Below are 22,020 nucleotides of genomic sequence, written 5' to 3' on the forward strand. Positions count from 1 at the left end.
GGAACCCACTTGCTGAGCTGTGAGATCATGACCTGAGCCTAAGTCAAACGCTTAACCAACTGAGCCACCCACGTACCCCTAGTGGGCTGTATTCCTAAAGGCGCTGAGAATTGGTGCAGCCAGAATAAAAGCACCAGCCTCCTCTTTGAAAGTGATCTGATAAATTCATTAGTTTCAAACATTATCATTTATCCCTACTCCCAGCTCTATTTAAAATATAATAGAGAACTAAGGCAGAAAAATCAAGAGTATTCAACCAAAGAATGTTTCTACTTGTATACCCTTCCACCCACTTTCCCCATGTGTTGCTTAAAAGTTTTACTTTCAATTTCCATTCTGCTAGTTACTTCCTTTTTGTTTTGTTTTGTTTTGTTTTGTTTTGTTTTGTTTTTTACAAGTCATGTACAAAGAACTGGAAGGTCAATCAGATTCCTCAGTGACATAATATCACCAACCATAATATCATCCAGGCCTTTCCCCTCCTTTTTAAAGAACACATTATAGAAATAACATATATACAGAAAAATGCAGAATCATGCATAAAACTCAGTGACTTTTCACAAAATGAGCACATCTGTGTAATCATGGCCCTGATCAGGAAACAGAAAACTACCACCATTTCAGAAGTCCCCCAGAGGCCTGCTTCAAGTACTGTCCCTCACCAAGGTTGACCCCTGTCTTGACTTCCAACACTATTCATTAGTTTTTCCTGTTTTTGAATTTTATACAAATACAACCATGTACTATGTACTCTTTTGTTGTTGACTTCTTTTGTCTACCTTACATTTGTGAGATTTATACATATTGTTCTATGTAATTGTAGTCCATCCATCCTCATGGCTGTATAGTACTACATTGTATGAATATACCATAATTTATTCCTCCATTCTACTATTGATAGACCTTTGGGTAGTTACCAGTTTGAGGCTATTATAAAGAGTGTTGCTGAGAACATTCCTGCTCATATGTAAATATACATATATAGATATACATATATATACATATATTTTTTCTTGTTATATACCTAAGAGTAGGAGTGGGTCATAGGATTGGCATACATTCACCTTAGTAGATACTGCCACACTGTTTTCTAAGTGGCAGTATCGATTTACATGGCCACCAGTGCTGTGAAGACTTAGCATATTCACTTTAGCCATTCTGGTGGGTATGTACCTGTATTACACTGTGGCTTTAATCTATATTTGCCTTATGACTATGGATATTGGGCCCATTTTCAAATGTTAATTGTCCATTTTCATCTCCGCTTTTGGTGAAGTGTGTATTTAGTGTCTTTTTTATTTATTCATAAGAGTTCTTCACATATTATAAATATGAGTTCCTCATTAGATACATACATCACACATATCTGTTTCCACTCTGTGGCTTGCCTTTTCACTTTCTTTCTTTCTTCTTAAAGGATTTTTTTTATTGTTTATTTATTTTGAGAGAGAGAGTACAAGTTAGGGAGGGGCAGAGAGAGAGAGAGAGGGAGACAGAGAATCCCATGCAGGCTCCACACTGTCAGTGCAGTGCAAAGCCCAACGTGTGGCTTGATCCCACAAACCATGAGATCATGACCTGAGCCAAAACCAAGAGTTGGATGTTTAATCTACTGAGCCACCCAAGCACCCCACCTTTTCACTTTCTTAATGATATCTTTTAATGAGCAAAATTTCTTAATTTTTTAAAACTTAAAAAGTTTTTAAGCATAACATACAGAAAGCAGCATGAAATAAATGTATAGCATATTGATTGAATAGATGAAGAGCCATGAAAGGAGAACCTTGCCAGTTACCCCAGAAATCATCTATATACATACACTCTACCACCTATATGCCCCTCCCAATATTCCTGAGATGATTACTATCCTGAATTTTGTGTTAATCATTTCCTTTGTGGCCTATCTTGATGTTTATATGAACAAAATTATATTTTATGTATTTATGACTTGCTTTCTTTGGTCAGCATAATTTTTGAGATTCATCTGTGTTGATACACAGAACTAAAGATCATTTGTTTTAATTTCTGTATAATATTCTATTGATGAAAATTTATTTACCCATTTTACTATTGATAGCCAATTGGACTGTTTTGGTGTTTTGCCATACAATGCTACTATGAACATTCTTTCACATGTTTCCTAGTACACACGTGCAAGGATTTTTCTAGGTTATTTAATGTTAAACCAACCTTCTTTTCCTGCAACTAATCCATCTTGATCATGATATATTAATTATGTACTGCTAGATTTGGTTTGGTAATATTTTATTTAGGATTCAACCTCTATGTTCATGACTGAGATTGCTTTTCTTTTCTTTTTTTTTTTTTTTCCCTTAAGCTATCCTTGTCTGGTTTTCTTATTTAAGTAATACTAACTGCATAAAATTAATTGGGGAGTGTGCCTTCTTTATCTCTTCTCTGAGACTGTGAAAAAATAATAGAATTATCTGTTCCTTGAGTAATTTGGTCAAACTCACCAGTGTACCTTCTAGAATTGATGCTTTATTTTCTGATTTTGTATTATCTGGAAGTACTGATTTACCTCTTGAATAGTTATATGATCATTTAGATTTCCTAAAAGAAATGAGAATCAAACTGGCATTGGATTTCTCTTCTGCAACACTAAATGCAAATAATAGAAAATGTCCATAAAGTACTGAGCGGAAAATGTTTGGAACCTAAAATTTGAAGTCTACACAAACTTTTATTCAAATGTCAGGACAAAATAGGGCCATTATTCCTGGAAGTGAAATTATTCCAATGGAATATACTCCCTATTCAGCCTTTCTTTTAAAAAAAAATGCTTAAAGATATACTCTTAAGTTCCATTTCTGGCAATACTGTGAACCATTTATCCTGGAAAACCCACCATTATAAAACACACAGAAATGCCAATTAAGATGTAACAGACATCCTTTGAAATGCATACCTGAGTGTACAAGAAAGTAAAGAGAAATTCCTAAGTCAAAAAAAAGAATATAGAACAGAAAAGCATTGAGGTAGGTTAGAGTTACTGAGACTCAGGAAAACTCAGATTTAACAATCCTTAGACCTGCACCAACGTAAAGAGTTGGACCTGAGACTTTTCAATAAAGTTGGGGTATTTGAAGAACTACAATTTCGGTGAAGGAGTGGCAAAGAAAGACAATAAAGAATGCTAACTACCTTGATCTGGGGTCTGAGTGAAAAATAAGCCTGAATTGGTCCATCTTTGCCAATCTCTCAATTGATACTCAACTGACCTTTCTTTAGCCTCATTCTTCTGTGAGTATAAGTGACTTTAAATTTAGAGTCATTACAGAATTTTGTCAAGACTGAACATTTCAGCAATCTTCTGTTTTTCTACTGTTGCACTATAGATTTTTCAGCTGTTTGGTTTCTATACCACTAAATCCCATTTTCTTTATTATCATGCAAAATTCCCTAATGTTTTTGGTCCACTGCTAGCTATTCCCTATGTTATAGCACAGTTATGGATTTATTCTTTGGTATATATACTTTATGGAAATTGTTTTAATGTTTATATATTTCTGAGAGAGAGAAACAGAGAGTGCGAGTGGGGGAGGGGCAGAGAGAGAGGAGGGCAGAGGATCCGAAGCAGGCTTTGCACTGACAGTACAGAGCCCGATGCGGGGCTTGAACTCATGAACTGTGAGATCGTGACCTGAGCCAAGGTCAGACACTTAACTGACTGAGCCACCCAGGCACCCCATTTTATAAAATTAGGATTTTGACAAGGTGGACAAGTAGGTGCAGCCTGCCATTTTGAGCTGGTAGCCCAAAGTAATACATTAAAACATGTTTTTTAATTGGAATATAGTTGACATACATATTATATTAGGTTCAGGTATACAACATAGTGATTCAATATTTGAATACATTGTAAAGTGATCACGGTAAATCTGGCTACCATCTGTCACCATACGAAGTTGTTACATACTATTAACTGTATTTCCTGTGCTGTACATTGCATCCCCATATCTTATTTATTTTATAACTGGAAGTTTGTACCTTTTAATCCCTTTCCTCTATTTTACCCATCCCTTCATCTTTCTCCCCTCTGGCAACCACCAGATGATTTTCTGTATCTCTAAGTCTGTTTCTATTTTGTTTTGTTTGTTCGGGTTTTTTTTTTTTTTCTTTTTTAAATATTTTAGAGAGAAAGAGTGCACACAAATAGGGGAGAGCAGGGTAGAAGGAGACAGAGAGAACCTTAAGCAGGCTCCACACTTAGTGTGGCCGGAGACAGGGCTCAATCCCAGAACTCTGGGATCATGACCTGAGGTCAAATCAAGAGTTGGACTTTTAACCACTGAGCCACCCAGTCACCCCTGTTTGTTCATTTAATTTTTTAGATTCCACATATAAGTGAAATCATACAGTATTTGTTGTCTTTCTCTGTCTGATTTTTTCATTTAGCATAATATCCTCTAAGTTCATTCATGTTGTCACAGATGGCAAGATTTCAGTCATTTTTATTCCATAGTGTATGTATGTATATACACATAAATAGATATAGATATAGATATAGATATAGATAGATATCACATCTTCTTTATCCAATACTCTATTAATAGACTCTTAGGTTGCTTCCATATCTTGGCTTTTGTAAGTAATGCTCCAATGAACATAAGAGTGAACATATCTTTTTAATAAAATTAATCTTTTTGTGGGGTGCCTGGGTGGCTCAGTCAGTTAAGCATCCGACTCTTGGTTTCAGCTCAGGTCATGATATCTGAGTTCATGGGTTTGGCCCCGCAGCAGGCTCCATGCTAACAGTACAAGGCCTGCTTAGGATTCTCTCTCTCCCTCTCTCTTTGCCCCTCCCCTGCTTGTGCATGCTCTCTCTCTCTCAAAAACAATAATAAATGTTTAGTGTTTTTGTTTTGTTTGGGTAAATGCTCAAAAGTGGAATTGCTGGATCATGTGGTGTTTCTATTTTCAATATTTTAAAGAACCTCCATACTGGTGTTGCTGCACCAATTCACATTATCACCAGTAGTGCATGAGGGTTTCCTTTTATCCACTTCTTCACCAACACTTGTTATTTCTTGTCTTTTTGTACTAGTCATTCTGACAGGTGTGGAGTGATATCTCATTGAGGTTTTGATTTGGATTCCTCTGGTGATTAATGATATTGAGCATCTTTTTTAAAAATTTAATGTGTATTTATTTTTGAAGAGAGACAGACAGAGCATGAGCAGGGAAGGGGCAGAGAGAGAGGGAGACACAGAATCCTAAGCAGGCTCCAGACTCCAAGCTGTCAGCACAGAGCCTGATGCAGGGCTTAAACTCATGAACCGTGAGATCATGACCTGAGCCGAAGTCAGATGCCCAACCAACTGAGCCACCCAAGTGCCCCAGTGATATTGAGCATCTCTTCATGTGTCTGTAGTCCATCTGTATGTCTTCTTTGGAAGAACGTCTATTCAGCTTCTATGTCCATTTTTTAATTCGATTACTTGTTTTTTTCTTTTTTCTTTTTGGTGTTGAGTTATATGAGTTCTTCATATATTTTGGATAGTAACCTCGTATCATTTGCAAATATCTTCTCCCATTTAACAGGTTTTTGTTTCATTTTCATGATGGTTTCCTTCACTGTGAAGCTTTTTAGTTGGATATAGTCCCAATTGTTTATTTTTGCTTTTATTGCCCTTGCCTGAGAAGACAGATAAAAAAAATATATTGCTAAGACTGATGTTCAAGAGTTTACTGCCTATGTTTTGTTTGAGGAGTTTTATGGTTTCAGGTATTACATTTAGGTCTTTAATCCATTTTGACCTTATCTGTGTATGGTATAGCCCAGTTTCAGTCTTTTGCATGTTAGCTGTCTAGTTTTCCCAGCACCATTTATTGAAGAGACTATCTTTTCTCCATTGTATATGCTTGCCTTCACTTAATCATCATAGATTAATTGACCATATATGCCAGGGTTTATCTCTGGACTCTCTATTCTGTTCCATTGATCTCTATGTCTATTTTCTGTGCCAGTATCATACTGTTTTGATTAACGTAGCTTTGTAGTATAGTTTGAAAACTGGGATTGTGATACCTCCAGCTTTGTTCTTTCTCAAGATTTCTTTGGCTATTCAGGATCTTTTGTAGTTCCATACAAATTTTAGGATTATTTGTTCTAGTTCTATAAAAAATGCTATTGGTATTTTGATAGATATTGCATTGAATCTATAGATTGCTTTGGGTAGTATGGATATTTTAACAATATTAATTCTTTGAGTTATGAGCACAATATATCTTTCCATTTGTGTCATCTTCAATTTCTTTCATTGGTGTCTTATAATTGTCAGAGGATAGGTATTTCACCTCCTTGGTTAAACTTATTCCTAGGTATTTTATATTTTATTCTTTTTGGTGCAGTTGTAAATGGGATTGTTTTCTAAATTTATCTTTCTGCTACTTCATTATTAGTGTATAGAAACACAATAGATTTCTGTATATAATTTTGTAGCCTGTAACTTTACTGAATTCATTTATTAGTTCTCATAGTTTTTGGAGGGGTCTTTCGGGTTTTCTATGCATAGTATTATGTCATCTGCAAATAGACAGTTTTAGTTCTTCCTTATCAATTTGGATGCTTTTTCTTTCTTTTTCTTCTCTGATTGCTCTGGCTAAGACTTCTAGTACTATGTTGAATAAAAGTGGTCAGAGTGGGCATTCTTGTCTTTTTCCTGATCTTAGAGGAAAGCTTTCAGCTTTTCACCATTAAGTATGATGTTACCTGTGGGGTTGTCATATATGGCTTTATTATGTTGAGTTATGTTCCCTCAATACTTGTTTTGTTGAGAGTTTTTATGGGGAATGGATGTTGAATTTTGTCAAATGCTTTTTCTGCACTTGTTGAGATGATCATATGATTTTTATCCTTCACTTTATTAATGTGAAGTATCACATTGATTGATTGGTGGATATTCTTGCATCCCTGAAATAAAACACACTTGATGTTGGTGAATGATCCTTTTAATGTATTATTGAATTTGGTTTGCTACCATTTTGTTGAGTATTTTCGTGTTTATGTTCATCAGGAATGTTGGCTTGTAATTTTCTTTTTACATAACATCCTTATCTGGTTTTGGTATGAGAGTAATGTTGGCCTCATGTAATGAATTTGAAAGCATTTCTTCCTCTTCAATTTTTTGGAATAGTTTGAGGATAATAGGTATTAACTCTTCTTTAAATGTTTGGTAGCATTTATCTATGAAGCTACATAGTTCTGGATTTTTGTTTGTTGGAAGTTTTCTGTTTTGTTTTTATTCAGTTTGAGTACTAGTAAACAGCTCAGTCAGATTTTCAACCTCTTCCTGATTCAGTCTTAGAAGATTGTGTGTTTCTAGCAATTTATCTATATCTCTTATAGGTTGTTCAGTTTGTTGGCATATAATTTTTCTAGTAGTCTCATAATCCTTTGTGTTTCTGTGATGTTGGTTGTTACTTCTCCTTCACTTCTGATTTTAGTTATTTGAGTTTTCTGTTCGTTTTCTTGATGAGCCTGGCTAAAGGTTTATCAATTTTGTTTATCTTTTCAAAGAACCAGCTTTTAATTTGATGGATCTTTTCTGTTATTATTTTTAGTTTCTATTTCATTTATTTCCACTCTTATCTTTATTATTTCCTTCCTTCTACTAACTTTGGACTTTGTTTATTGTTCTTTTCTAGTTCCTTTAGGTGTAAGGTTAGATTGTTTATTTGAGGCTTTTCTTGTTTCCTGAGGGAGACCTGTGTCACTATAAAAATTGCTCTTAAAACTGTTTTGCTACATCCCAAAGGTTTTGGAATGTTGGGTTTACATTTTCATTTGTGTCAAAGTATTTTTTAATTTAGCTTTGCTTTCTTTGTTGACCCATTGGTTGCTTAGTAGCAGGTTGTTTAGCCTCCAAGTCTTTGTGTTTTTTCCAGGTTTTCTTATAACTATTTCTAGTTTCATACTGTTATAGTAAAGAAAGACACTTGATATGATTTCACTCTTCTTAAACTTATTGAGATTTGTTTTGTATCCTAATATATGAGCTGTCTTGGAGAATGTTCCATGTGCACTTGAAAATAATGTGTATTCTGTTATTTTGGGGTGGAATATTCTATACATATCTGTTAAGTCCATCTGGTCTGTTATTCAAGCCATTGTTTCCTTATTGCTTTTCTGCCTGGATGATCTATGTATTGATGTGAGTGGGATGTTAAAGTCCCCTACTGTTATTGTATTACTGTCAACCTTTCCCTTTATGTCTATTAATTTTTGCTTTATATATTTAGTTACCCCTGAATATATATATTGGGGGAATAGATATTTACAATTGTTATATCTTCTTATTGGATTGATCACTTTATCATTATGTATTTCCCTTTTTGTCTCTTGTTACAGTTTTGTTTTAAAGTCTACTTTGTCTGACATATGTATTGCTACCCCAGCTTCTTTTTTTTCCCATTTGCATGGAATATATTTTTCTGTTCCTTCATTTTCAGTCTGTGTGTATCTTTAGGTCTAAAGTGAGTATCTTGTAGGCAGCATATAGTTGGGTCCTGTTCTTTATCTATTCAGTCACTTTGTATCTTTTGATTGCAGCATTTAGCCCATTTGTATTTAAAGTAATTATTGATAGATATGTATGTATTGCCATCTTGTTAATTGTTTTCTGATGTTGTTATAGGTCTTCTCTGTTCCTTTCTTCTCTTGCTCTCTTCCCTTATGAATTGATGACTTTTTTTTAGTTTTATGCTTGGATTCCTTTCTCTTTATTTTTTTGTGTATACATGTCCATTATAGGTTTTCGGTTTGTAATTACCATAAGGTTCATATATAATACCCTATGTACACAGCAATCTATTTTAAGTTGATGGTCACTTAAATTTGAACACATTCTAAAAGCACTACATTTTTACTCCACTTCCTCCATGTTTTATGTGTTTGATGTCATATTTGACATCTTTTTTACTTTCTATATCCCTTAACTAAGTACTGTAGATATACTTGATTTTACATTTTTTTCTTTTAATCTTCATACTAGCTTTATCAGTGATTGATCTACTACCTTTATTGTATGTTTTCTCTCACCAGTGAAATTTTTTCTTTCATAATTTTCTTACTTCTAGTTATGGCCTATTCTTTTCTGCTTAAAGAAGTCCCTTTAAGGCCAGTTTAGTGGTAGGATGAACTCCTTTAAATTTTGTCCAGGAAACTTTTTATTTCTCCTTCAAATCTGTATGATAACCTTGCTGGGGTACAGTGTTATTGGTTGTAGGTTTTTTTTTTTCTTTCTTTCAGCACTCTGAGTGTATCAAGACACTCCCTTCTGAGCTGCAAAGTTTCTGTGAAAAATCAGCTATTAGTTTTACGGGTGCTTCTTTGTATGTAACTAATTGCTTTTCTATTGCTACTTTTAAGATGATCTCTTTAGCTGTAATTTTTGACATTTTAATTATTATGTCTGTCTATAGACCTCTTTGGGTTCATCTTGTTTAGTGCTCTGTGATTCCTAGTCCTGGATGTCTGTTTCCTTCCCCAGTTTAGGGAAGGAATTGTTTTCAGCAATTGTTTCTTTAAGTAAGTTATCTGCCCCTTTCTCTCTCTTCTTTCTGTTCTGGGACCCCTAGAATATGTTAGTACACTTGATGTTGTCCCAGAGGTCTCTTAACCTATCCCAATTTTTAAAAAAATTTTTTTTCTTTGGGGCTCCTGCGTGGCTCAGTCAGTTAAGTGTCTGGCTTCATCTCAGGTCATAATCTCATGGTTCGTGGGTTCAAGCCTCACATCAGGCTCTGTGCTGACAGCTGAGAGCCTGGAGCCTGCTTCAGATTCTGTGTCTCCCTCTCTCTCTGCCCCTCGCCTGCTCGTGCTCTGTCTCTCTCAAAAGTGAATAAACATTAAAAATTTGTTTTTAATGTTTTTTCCCTTTTTTGTTCAGTCTCGGTGTTTTCCACTGATCACCTTTTCCTCCTGATCACTGATTCATTTTGCATCTTCTAATTTGCTGTTGCTTCTCTCTGGTGTATTTTCATTTCAGTTATAGTATTCTTTTTGTGTGTGAAGGGTTTTTGTTTGTTTAATACATCTGAAAAGAATGCATATACAAAGAATTGAGACGTGTGAAAGCATTGGTTCAACAGAATCTATAAGAATTAGGATTTGGGAAAGGTGGAGAAGATTACTTAAACATTTTTAAAAATTGGGAACTGCAACCAAAATAAGCAGATAAAATCCCTATTAACACTTATGAAGAGGGGCGTCTGGGTGGCTCAGTTGGTTAAGTGTCCGACTTCAGCTCAGGTCACGATCTCGTGGTCCGTGGGTTCAAACCCCACGTCGGGCTCTGGGCTGATGGCTCAGAGCCTGGAGCCTGCTTCTGATTCTGTGTCTCCCTCTCTCTCTGCCCCTCCCCCGTTCATGTTCTGTCTCTCTCTGTCTCAAAAATAAACATTAAAAAAAATTTTTTAAAAATATTTATGAAGAGTCTTCATAAGACTCCATGATTTTTTTTTTTTTTTAATTAAACTAGAGAGCCTTACCTAGCTACTCCAGGGTTCTTCATACGCAAAACAGAAATAAGGGGATTTCTCTGACTGGTCCCATGTTGTTAAATGTTCTCCCCACCTCCACTCCCACCCCTAGTTTCTTTAAGCAGGTCTTCATCCTCCCAACTTGAAAGAGGATGTGCATCATTCCATAGACATCTGTCTTCTAGCACCACCACTCACAGTTCCTCAATTTACTAGGTCTTTGTGTTCTAGGAACACCTTGTCATATGCTATTAAGCTGGACATCTATGCTAAGCATATAAGACAGTGACAGGGAAAAAAATGTTTTTTAATTACATAATCAATCCACTGGGTGTATTTCAAAAGGTGTAATACTTTTCTTCATTTATCAGTGAAAGAAGTTAGAAATTAATTTCAAAAAAAAAATCAGAAAATGACAAACAAATTTCCCTGAAAGTCACAGTCACATATAGAGTGCATCCTAGAAAAGAGGAGGGGTAACACAGGTTCCACCCGCTTTCATGAGTTTCATCAAGTACTGGACCTACTCAAGGGTGGAGAGAGAGATGGTGGAAGATGGCGGCATAGGAGGATGCTGGGCTCACCTCATCCTGCTGATCACTTAGATTCCATCCACATCTGTCTAAATAACCCAGAAAACCACCAGAAGACTAGCAGAACAGACTCTCCGCAGCCAAGCAAGACAAGAGGCCCACGGAAGAGGATAGGAAGGGCGGAGAGGTGGTGTGCAATACACAGACTGGTGGGAGGGAGCCAGGGCGGTGGAGGGGCAGCCTGCCTGGCATGGCAGAGCCCCTGAAGTCTGGCTTGCAAAAGCGAAGGGGCCAGACTCCGTGAGTTCTGACAGCCAGCGGGACTTAATATCTGGAATGTTAAAAGTCAACAGCCCTGCTCTCGGAGAGCAGGGAGGGCGAGAGGACACCGGAAAGGAGAGTTGTTGAGCCCTGGAAGGCAGAGCTCAGCTTGGCAGGGAACTAAGGCACTGGCAAGCGCCATTTCCCTCTCCCATCCCCCAGCCGAAATTCCAAAGAGAACCAGCTCCCCTCACCAAACTTGATTGCACCGCACAAATGCCCTATGCTGTTTTCTGTGGATCCATGCCTCCGATGGGCCTGCCTTCTTCCCAGTGCTACAGGCCCCTCCTGCAGGGGACCACGTACAGCAAAGTGAGCTAAGCCTGCCCCTCCCATTCCTATGCACCTTGTGGATCCACCCCACCTAATATTCCCTTGGCCAGATCCCATCAAAGTAGCACCACAAGCCTGGCAGTGAGCAAGTAGCCCAGACAGGGCTACACCACTCCACAGTGAGTCCTGCCCCTGGGAGAGAGGAAGATAAGGTACACACCAGTCTGACTGTTGCCCCAGTGGTAAACTGGGGGCAGACATTGGGTCTGACTGTGGTCCTGCCCACCAACACAAGTTATTCCGGATGGCACAGGGGAAGTGTCCTGCAGTTTGGAGCTACCACAGGGACTACCTAAAATGACAAAACAGAAGAATTCTCCTCAAAAGAAACCCCAGGAAGTAGCGACAGCTAATGAATTGATCAAAAATGATTTAAGCAATATAATGGAACAAGAATTTAGACTAATAGTCATAAAATTAATCGCTGGGCTTGAAAAAAGCATAGAAGACAGCAGAGAATCTATTGCTACAGAGATCAAGGGACTAAGAAATAGTCATGAGGAACTAAAAAATGCTATAAATGAGGTGCAAAATAAAATGGAGGCAGTCATAGCAGAGATTGAAGAGGCAAAGGAGAGAATAGGTGAATTAGAAGATAAAATTATGGAAAATGTCAAAAAAGAAGATAAAATTAAAGAAAAAAATTATAGAAAAAAACGATAAAAAATTATAGAAAAAAAAAGCTGAGAAAAAGAGAGATAAAAAAATCCAGGAGTATGAGGGGAGAATTAGAGAACTAACTGATACAATCAAACAGAACAATATCAGTATCATAGGTATTCCAGAAGAAGAAGAGAGAGAGAAAGGGACTGAAGGTGTACTTGAACAAATCATAGCTGAGAACTTCCCTGATCTGGGGAAGGAAAAAGGCATTAAAATCCAAGAGGCACAGAGACCTTCCTTCAGATGTAACTTGAATCGATCTTCTGCATGACATATCATATGAAACTGGCAAAATACAAGGATAAAGAGAAAATTCTGAAAGTAGCTAGGGATAAACAGGCTTTAACTTACAAAGGTAGACACATAAGAGTATCTAGTATACTATCTACTATAGTATACTATAGTATACTATCTACAGACCTATCTGCTGAAACTTGGCAGGCCAGAAAGGAATGGCAGGAAATCTTCAATGTGATAAACAGAAAAAATACGCAGCCGATAATCCTTTATCCAGCAAATCTGTCATTCAAAATAGAAGGAGAGATAAAGGTTTTCCCAAACAAACAAAAACTGAAGGAATTCATCACCACTAAACCAGCCCTACAAGAGATCCTAAGGGGGATTCTGTGAGTGAAATGTTGCAAGGACCACAAAGTACCAGAGATGTCACTACAAGAATGAAACCTAAAGGTATCACAATGACTCTAAACCCATATATTTCAATAATAGCACTGAATGTAAATGGACTAAATGCTCCAACCAAAAGACATAGGGTATCAGAATGGATTAAAAAAAAAAACAAAACAAGACCCATCTATTTGCTGTCTACAAGAGACTCATTTTAGACCTGAGGACACCTTCAGATTGAAAGTGAGGGGATGGAGAACTATCTATCATGCTACTGGAAGTCAAAAGAGAGCTGGAGTAGCCATACTTATATCAGACAAACTAGACTTTAAATTAAAGGCTGTAACAAGAGATGAAGAAGGGCATTATATAATAATTACAGGGTCTATCCATCAGGAAGAGCTAACAATTATAAATGTCTATGCACCAAATACGGAAGCCCCCAAATATATAAAACAATTACACACATAAGCAACCTTATTGATAAGATGTAGTAATTGTAGAAGACTTACTACCCCACTTACAGCAATGGATAGATCATCTAGACACAGGATCAATAAAGAAACAAGGGCCCTGAATGATACATTGGATCAGATGGACTTGACAGATATATTTAGAATTCTGCATCCCAAGGCAACAGAATATACTTTCTTCTCAAGTGCACATGGAACATTCTCCAAGATAGATCACATACTGGGTCACAAAACAGCCCTTCATAAGTATAAAAGAATTGAGATCATACCATGCACACTTTCAGACCACAATGCTATGAAACTTGAAATCAACCACAGGAAAAAGTCTGAAAAACCTCCAAAAGCAGGGAGGTTAAAGAACACCCTACTAAAGAATGAATGGGTCAACCAGGCAATTAGAGAAGAAATTTAAAAATATATGAAACAAATTAAAATGAAAATACAACAATCCAAATGCTTTGGGATGCGGCAAAGGCAATCCTGAGAGGAAAATACATTGCAATCCAGGCCTATCTCAAGAAATAAGAAAAATCCCAAATACAAAATCTAACAGAACACCTAAAGGAAATAGAAGCAGAACAGCAAAGACACCCCAAACCCAGCAGAAGAAGAGAAATAATAAAGACCAGAGCAGAAATAAACAATATGGAATCTAAAAAAACTGTAGAGCAGATCAATGAAACCAAGAGTTGGTGTTTTGAAAAAATAAACAAAATGGATAAACCTCTAGCCAGGCTTCTCAAAAAGAAAAAGGAGATGACCCAAATAGATAAAATCATGAATGAAAATGTAATGATTACAACCCGTCCTTCAGAAACACAAGCCATTATCAGGGAATACTATGAAAAATTATATGCCAACAAACTGGACAACCTCGAAGAAATGGACAAATTCCTAAGCACCCACGCACTTCCAAAACTCAAACAGGAAGAAATAGAAAATTTGAACAGACCCATAACCAGCGAATAAATTGAATCAGTTATCAAAAATATCCCAACAAATAAGAGTCCAGGACCAGATGGCTTCCCTGGGGAATTCTACCAGACATTTAAAACATAGATAATACCTATCGTTCTCAAGCTGTTCCAAAAAATAGAAAGGGAAGAAAAACTTCCAGACTCATTCTATGAAGCCAGCCTTACTTTGATTCCCAAACCAGACAGAGACCCAGCAAAAAAAGAGAACTACAGGCCAATATCCCTGATGAATATGGATGCAAAAATTCTCAACAAGATACTAGCAAATCGAATTCAACAGCATATAAAAAGAATTATTCACCATGATCAAGTGGGATTCATTCCTGGGCAGCAGGGCTGGTTCAACATTCGCAAATCAATAAATGTGATACATCACATTAATAAAAGAAAAGAACCATATGATCCTGTCAATCAATGCAGAAAAAGCATTTGACAAAATTCAACATCCTTTCTCAATAAAAACCCTCAAGAAAGTCGGGATAGAAGGAACATACTTAAACATCATAAAAGCCATTTATGAAAAGCCCATAGCTAATATCATCCTTGATGGGGAAAAACTGAGAGCTTTCCCCCTGAGATTAGGAACATGACAGGGATGTCCACTCTCACCCCTGTTGCTTAACATAGGGTTGGAAGTTCTAGCATCAACTATCAGACAATAAAAGGAAATCAAAGGCATCAAAATTGGCAAAGAGAAGTCAAGCTTTCACTTTTTGTAGATGACATGATATTATACATGGAAAACCTGATAGACTCCACCAAAAGTCTGCTAGAACAGATACATGAATTCAGCAAAGTCGCAGGATACAAAATCAATGTACAGAAATCAGTTGCATTCTTATACACTAATAATGAAGCAACAGAAAGACAAATATAGAAACTGATCCCATTCACAATTGCACCAAGAATCATAAAATACCTAGGAATAAACCTAACCAAAGATGTAAAAGATCTGTATGCTGAAAACTATAGAAAGCTTATGAAGGAAATTGAAGAAGATACAAAAGCACCTTAAAAGCACAGGCTTAAAAGCACCTGAGCCTGTGTCTGTACCTGTGCCCCAACCAGAGCCAGAACATGAGCCTGTTAAAGAAGAAAAACTTTCTCCGGAGCCTATTTTGGTTGATACTCCATCTCCAAGCCCAGTGGAAACGTCTGGATGTGCTCCTGCAGAAGAATATCTGTGTCAGGCTCTCTCTGATGTAATTCTTACAGTGAATGATGTGGATGCAGAAAATGGAGCTGATCCAAACCTTTGTAGTGAATATGTGAAAGATATTTATGCTTATCTGAGACAACTTGAGGAAGAGCAAGCAGTAAGACCAAAATACCTACTGGGTCGTGAAGTCACTGGAAACATGAGAGCCATCCTAATTGACTGGCTAGTGCAGGTTCAAATGAAATTCAGGTTACTGCAGGAGACCATGTACATGACTGTTTCCCTTATTGATCGGCTCATGCAGAATAATTGTGTACCCAAGAAGTTGATGTAGCTGGTTGGTGTCACTGCCATGTTTATTGCAAGTAAATACGAAGAAATGTACCCTCCAGAAATTGGTAACTTTGCCTTTGTGACTGACGACTCTTACACCAAGCACCAAATCAGACAGACGGAAATGAAGATTCTAAGATCTTTACATTTTGGTCTGGGCCGCCCTCTACCCCTGCATTTCCTTTGGAGAGCATCTAAGATTGGAGAGGTTGGTGTTGAGCAACATACTTTGGCCAAATACCTGATGGAACTAACTATGCTGGATTACGATATGGTACACTTTCCTCCTTCTCAGATTGCGGCAGGAACTTTTTGCCTTGCACTAAAAATTCTCGACAATGGTGAATGGACACCAACTTTACAGCATTACCTGTCATACACTGAAGAATCCCTTCTAAATATTATGCAACACCTGGCTAAGAATATAGTCATGGTGAATCGTGGGGTTACAAAGCACATGACTATCAAGAACAAGTATGCCACATCTAAGCATGCTAAGATCAGCACTCTAGCACAACTAAATTCTGCACTAGTTCAAGATTTAGCCAAGGTTGTGACAAAGGTTTAACTTGTAAACATGAGTTGGAGTACTATAATAACTACAAATAAAATTGGCACCATGTGCCATCTGTATATATTGTATGTTATGTTTATTTACTTTTAATAAAGTTTGTGGTCCTTTTTATTTCTTATACCTTAACTCATTTGAATGTGGCTACTTCCTTCTCAAAGGTAACCAAAAAAGGTGTGTTAAAGATATGATGGGGAATATAAAAAGTGCTTTCAGTTTATTGGGACCCAGCACATATATATAATTGTTACTTGTGTGGTTCTTGTTTTATGTACCTGGCTTTGCATTCTTGCCAGGTACATAATTCTTTGCATTCTTGCCAGGTACACACACCATTTACTGTGGTCATAAAGGCATTTAAAGCTGTTCTCTAGGCATACTGCATGTAAGCCCAATTATCTTGGAGAATATGCTGCCTTATTCTGTCAAAGGTCTGCCACCTTACCCCTAGTCCTCCTGTTTTCTGTTTCTTCTGGAAAAAAACAAAGGAAGCATACTTCCTCAAAGGGTTGTGATCTAGGCTTACAGATGTCTCTAGTTGTATTGCAAATAGAGTTGGTCTAGTTTTCATTCTCCTTGTAGTTTTGAGTTAAAGAAGGATGAGTTTCTGAGCAAAAAAGAAATAAAACCACTATTTTTATTCTACCATTTGAAAACCTAAGCTTAAATTGTTTTTGGCACTTTAACCAACATTTCTATGTATTTGGTTGGGGGAGGGGGGATAGAGATATTTCAGTATGTCCTTCATACACCACCTTGACCAGTGGTAATCAGTGCACATGTCTGTCCCCAAAGATTACAAGTTGAATTTCTCTCCAGCCCACAGGAATGGAGACTCAAAGTCAATATTAAACAGTGTTATGGAAAGGGTTATGCACTATTCTTTGCATACTTGGATTTTTAAACCAAGATGCATCCCCAATACCTACTAGATGTGTTAATTGTAGTTGCTGACATTCCTATAGTCCATGCTAAAGGTCAAGACTGCATTCATCATGTGGCCTTTACTCTCTCTCCCAAGCCACAGGTAAATAAAATACAGGTAGGATTCTGACCCATTTCATAGGCTGTTCAACAACCCAAGGTGTGACCTAATGGAAAAGATGATCTGGGCAAAATAGAACCTCCTGCGAATTTAACTTTAGAAATAAAATCAGGAAATTGGCAGTTGAAGCAAATCCTAAAAATTTGAAACATGAAAGGTCATGGCATGAAGACTCATAAAGGAAACAGAATCTAGGAGCTAAATTTTAATTACTTATTTTAAGTTTACTTATTTTGAGAGAGACAGCATGAGCAGGGGAGGGGCAGAGAGAAAGAATCCAAGTAGCTGTTGTCAGCATGGGGCCCGACATGGGGCTCAATCTCCCAAACTGTGAGATCATGACCTGAGCCAAAATCAAGAGCCAGACCCTCAACCATCTGAGCCACCCAGGTGCCCCAGGAGCTAAATTTTAAATAGAAGACATGGAGAGATGTAGGGTGGAGTCAGTAAGCTCTTAGAGACAAGAATTATAGAGAGAAACAAATGTGGAGAGTAACTGTGTTACATTAACCACAGCACTGTTATAGGACTCTTCTTGGATTCGTATGCCTACACAATGCCTTGCTATAGTAGGGGCTCAGCAAAAGAGTTGGAGTCGTGGATGTTTATCCTCATGGTCAGTGTGGTTACCTCTTGGTTACCTCTTACTTAAAATAACTTGTCTGAATCTCTGCTCTTGTAACAAACTCTCTACCCCAGCATGCTATAAAAACTGTTTTCTGAAAGCTTGCCATGGAGTTTGCTAAACACTCATTTAATGACCTACTCTCAATCTTCATCCTTCTTAACTTACGGGGTTAAGAAGTTAACCCAGTTAAAATTCTGTGATATGATTCTGTTCTAATTCTCCTTTCTCTGACCACTCCTCTGCCTTGGTTGGTTTCTCTTCCTCTTTCCACTTAATCTTAAGTGTAAACAATCACTATGGTCTATCTTCAGCTCTCTTCTAGCTCTGTACTCTCTTCTTCCCAAGGAAGCCATTCATTCCAAACTTTGTGTACAACTGCTATAAAGGTGAGCCCCCCAAATCTGTATCTCTGAGCCCATATCTTTGAGCTCGCAACAGGGTCCCTGAAACTCAATAAGCCTGAAACATAACTCCTCTTTCTCCCTAATCAGTTCCTGCTCTTGGCTTCCCTATTTCTGTTGCACCACCAATATCCCAGTTTTGAAATATGAGTCATCTTTGGGTGTTCTCTTTTTTCCCCCATCATCTAATCAATTATAAAGTCTAGTTAATAATAATAGAACTAATAATAATTGCTAACCCTTCCCTGCCTCAAATATCTTCTCTTGCTTTCCATAGCATACCAAAATAAGTTTTGTGGTGTTTTTATTTTGATTAAAAAGGCAGATTTCAGAATTCTCTACATGTTGCAAACTCATATTTCTAGTCTTATCTCCCATGGTTTTGTTGTACAGTAAAATTTTTTAATTTACCATCCTTTCATATATTAATGATTCATTTAAGTTCCATTAACCATTAGATAACAAAAAAAGTTTTTAAGTTTATTCCCTTTTTTTGTACTAGACTGAGTGGGCAATTCTATGGAAATAAAGAGGAAAAAATCTGTTATTCTCCACCCTCTCAGTATGTGCTTAGAAGACAAAACTCATAAAAATATGCCCCTCAGGGAATATGCAAGCAAAAACAACATTGCATTTTAAGCTAATCAGTCTGTCTGGAAAACTTAAAATTAGATGCATTCTGAATATGATAGAACTTGTGGGAGAACCTGGCCAGTTGGAAATTTAAGAGAAAGATTGTCTCTACCAGAGCTAGTTTTTAATCCTAGTGAATGCAGTATCTTTTGGAAATGGATGCCATTTAGGAGTTTTTATTCCATGTGTTTTAAAAATACATTTAAAGTAGACTAGTGGTTTCCAGGGCTAGGACAAGGTGGGGAATGAGGAGTGATTGCTAATGGGTATGGAATTTCTTTATGTGGTGACGAAAATATTCTAGAATTAGATAGTGGTGATGGTTGTACAACTTTGTGACTGTGAGAAAACACTGAATCGTAAACTTTAGAAGGGTGAATTTTATGATATGAAAATATATATTTAATGTTATTGTTGACATTATATGATTTTTTGTTATTTTGTTATTATTATTTTAATTATTTTAATGTCTTATTTTACTTTTGAGAGACAGAGCATGAGCAGGGGAGGGGTAGAGAGAGAGGGAGACACAGAATCAAAAGCAGGCTCCAGGCTCTGAGCTGTCAACACAGAGCCCTACGTGGGGCTCAAACTCACAGACCACGAGATCGTGACCTGAACCGAAATCAGATGCTTAACCAACTGAGCCATCTACACGACCCTGTTATTTTATTATTAATATCTTTCCAATTGATGTTTTGCCAATTACTCTGACTTTCAAGAATATAGCCTCTGCTATAAAATAAGGTTATTTTAATCATATTAACTAATATTTACTGACCATTTGCTGTGTGAAATGCTTTATGCACATTATTTCATTTAATCCTCATAACAACCATATGAGATCAGTATTATTCTTCCATTTTTAAGGAAATTGAAACTTAGAGAGGTTAAATAACTTGCCAAGATCACACAGTAATTAAGTGGTGGAGCCTGGATTTGAACTGATTATCTGACCCCAAAGCCCATTTTCCTAATCATTGAGTCAGCAGAGGGCAAATCAATGTTTTGTGCAATTTAATTCATTAAGTGGATCAAACCTGTGTGGCAAAACAGCTGGAACAATTTCCCACTGCTCTAGAGGGAAAAATAGAATTGAAAAACAAAGGAGATTCTGAAATTTCTCTACCTGGAAACCTTAGGAAATCACACCTACTGCCAGCTCCTTAGAGGAAGCCTAACCTTAAGGCAGAAGGAAAGAAATTCAAGTCCAGGATAAGAATTCATCCTTAGAAAGCTCCTGGATGGCAGCAATCACTTTTAAGAAAGCATATCCACCTCCTTCTACTCACCTTGCATATTCTTATAAGGAGAGAAAAGGCAAGGACGAAGTAGAGTAGTGAAATTATGAAACTTGCAGAAAAAAATGCTTAATTTTTCACAGGTTTTTTTTTTTTTTCTTCCTGAAAAGTTTTAGACTGTGAACTTTTGAAATCAGGATCAGCAAAATATTTAAAGGGATTTGTTGCCTTTTTTAAAGGGCATTAGTTGCTTTTCACCTTTCATTTCTTCAAAGTAATTTTTAAAAACTCTGATGGGCAGATTGCTGAAAAATTAGCAGAGCAGAGAATTAAGAGCAGAGAAATATAATTCATCTAAAACAAACTATGTGGCACAAACAGCTCAAGCACCAGAGCAAAATATATGCATGCTTCGTGTGCCCTGTCACTTTCACATAAGAAAGAAAGATTATGAACTTGTTCATTTAACCAGTTTGTCAGGGTTGAAAGAGATCATAAGTCATTTAATTAACTCCTTTCTAGCTACTCCCTGAACATTTGAAATCATGGGAAGCTCACTATTACACAAATTTTTAACTGTTATGAAAAAGTGTCTACTTTTACTAACTTCCCCTTAATAAGAATGTGGTGGGAAGGGACAATAGTAATAAGAGTATAGTAGTAGGAGTAGACGGTATTGTTTACTTTTCCCTCTAGAAATTATAAACAAAATAGGTATAACTCTGTTTCAACAGCTAAGAACAGATAAGACTAAGAGCAAACCTAAAGTTTCCATAACTGAGGAATCTTATCTTAATGCTTAATATATGTTTAATTAAACTTTATAAGAAGTAGAAGCTGATAGATATGATATATCAGAACATGATTCAGGTGTCACAATTTCTTGTTGATGAATTTCAGTGAGTTTTTTTCAGCTTTCTTTCTGTAAATACACATTTTCTTTTGTCTGTCAGGAAAACACCTGGTTCAAATGAATATAACATCCTTAATTTTAGCTCTGAAGAGATCTTAAAGGAATTCAATTAAAAATGTTTAACTCCTCAGCAAAATTAAAACACAACCTACTGAATAGGAGAGGATATTTGCAAATGATATATCCAATAAAGGGTTAATATCCAAAATATATAAAGAACTTACACAACTCCACACCAAAACACCAAATAATCCAATTTAAAGTGAGAAGTCATGAATAGACATTTCCCCAAAGAAGATACACAGATGGCCAATAGACACATGAAAGATGCTCAACATCATTCATCAATAGGGAAATACAAATCAAAACTACAATGAGATATCACCTCACACCTGTCAGAATGACTAAAATAAAAAACACAAGTGTTGGCGAGGATATAGAGAAAAAGGAACCCTGTGCACTGTTGGTGGGAATGCAAACTGGTGCAGCCACTGTGGAAAACAGTATGGAGGCTCCTCAAAAAATTAAAAATAGAACTACCATATATGATCCAGTAATTCTACTACTGGATATTTACTTAAAGAAAATAAAAACACTGATTTGAAAAGATACATGCACCGTTATGTTTATTGCAGTGTTATTTACAATAGCCAAATTATGGAA

General features: G+C 36.7%; 2 protein-coding genes across 6 annotated transcripts in view; one reads left to right on the forward strand and one right to left on the reverse strand.

The window, feature by feature from the left end:
• Positions 1-22,020, reverse strand: part of TRIM69 (tripartite motif containing 69) — a 51,242-nt gene that overhangs the window by 15,558 nt on the left and 13,664 nt on the right. The window lies entirely within an intron of this gene.
• On the forward strand, positions 585-16,521 carry LOC125167452 (G2/mitotic-specific cyclin-B1-like). The gene is given in 2 exon segments (XM_047861590.1): positions 585-648; positions 15,457-16,521. Coding segments are annotated over 2 exon segments (1,101 nt in total). The 3' UTR covers positions 16,494-16,521.

The sequence above is a fragment of the Prionailurus viverrinus genome, chromosome B3 (assembly GCF_022837055.1).
Source record: "Prionailurus viverrinus isolate Anna chromosome B3, UM_Priviv_1.0, whole genome shotgun sequence".
Lineage (NCBI taxonomy): Eukaryota > Metazoa > Chordata > Mammalia > Carnivora > Felidae > Prionailurus > Prionailurus viverrinus.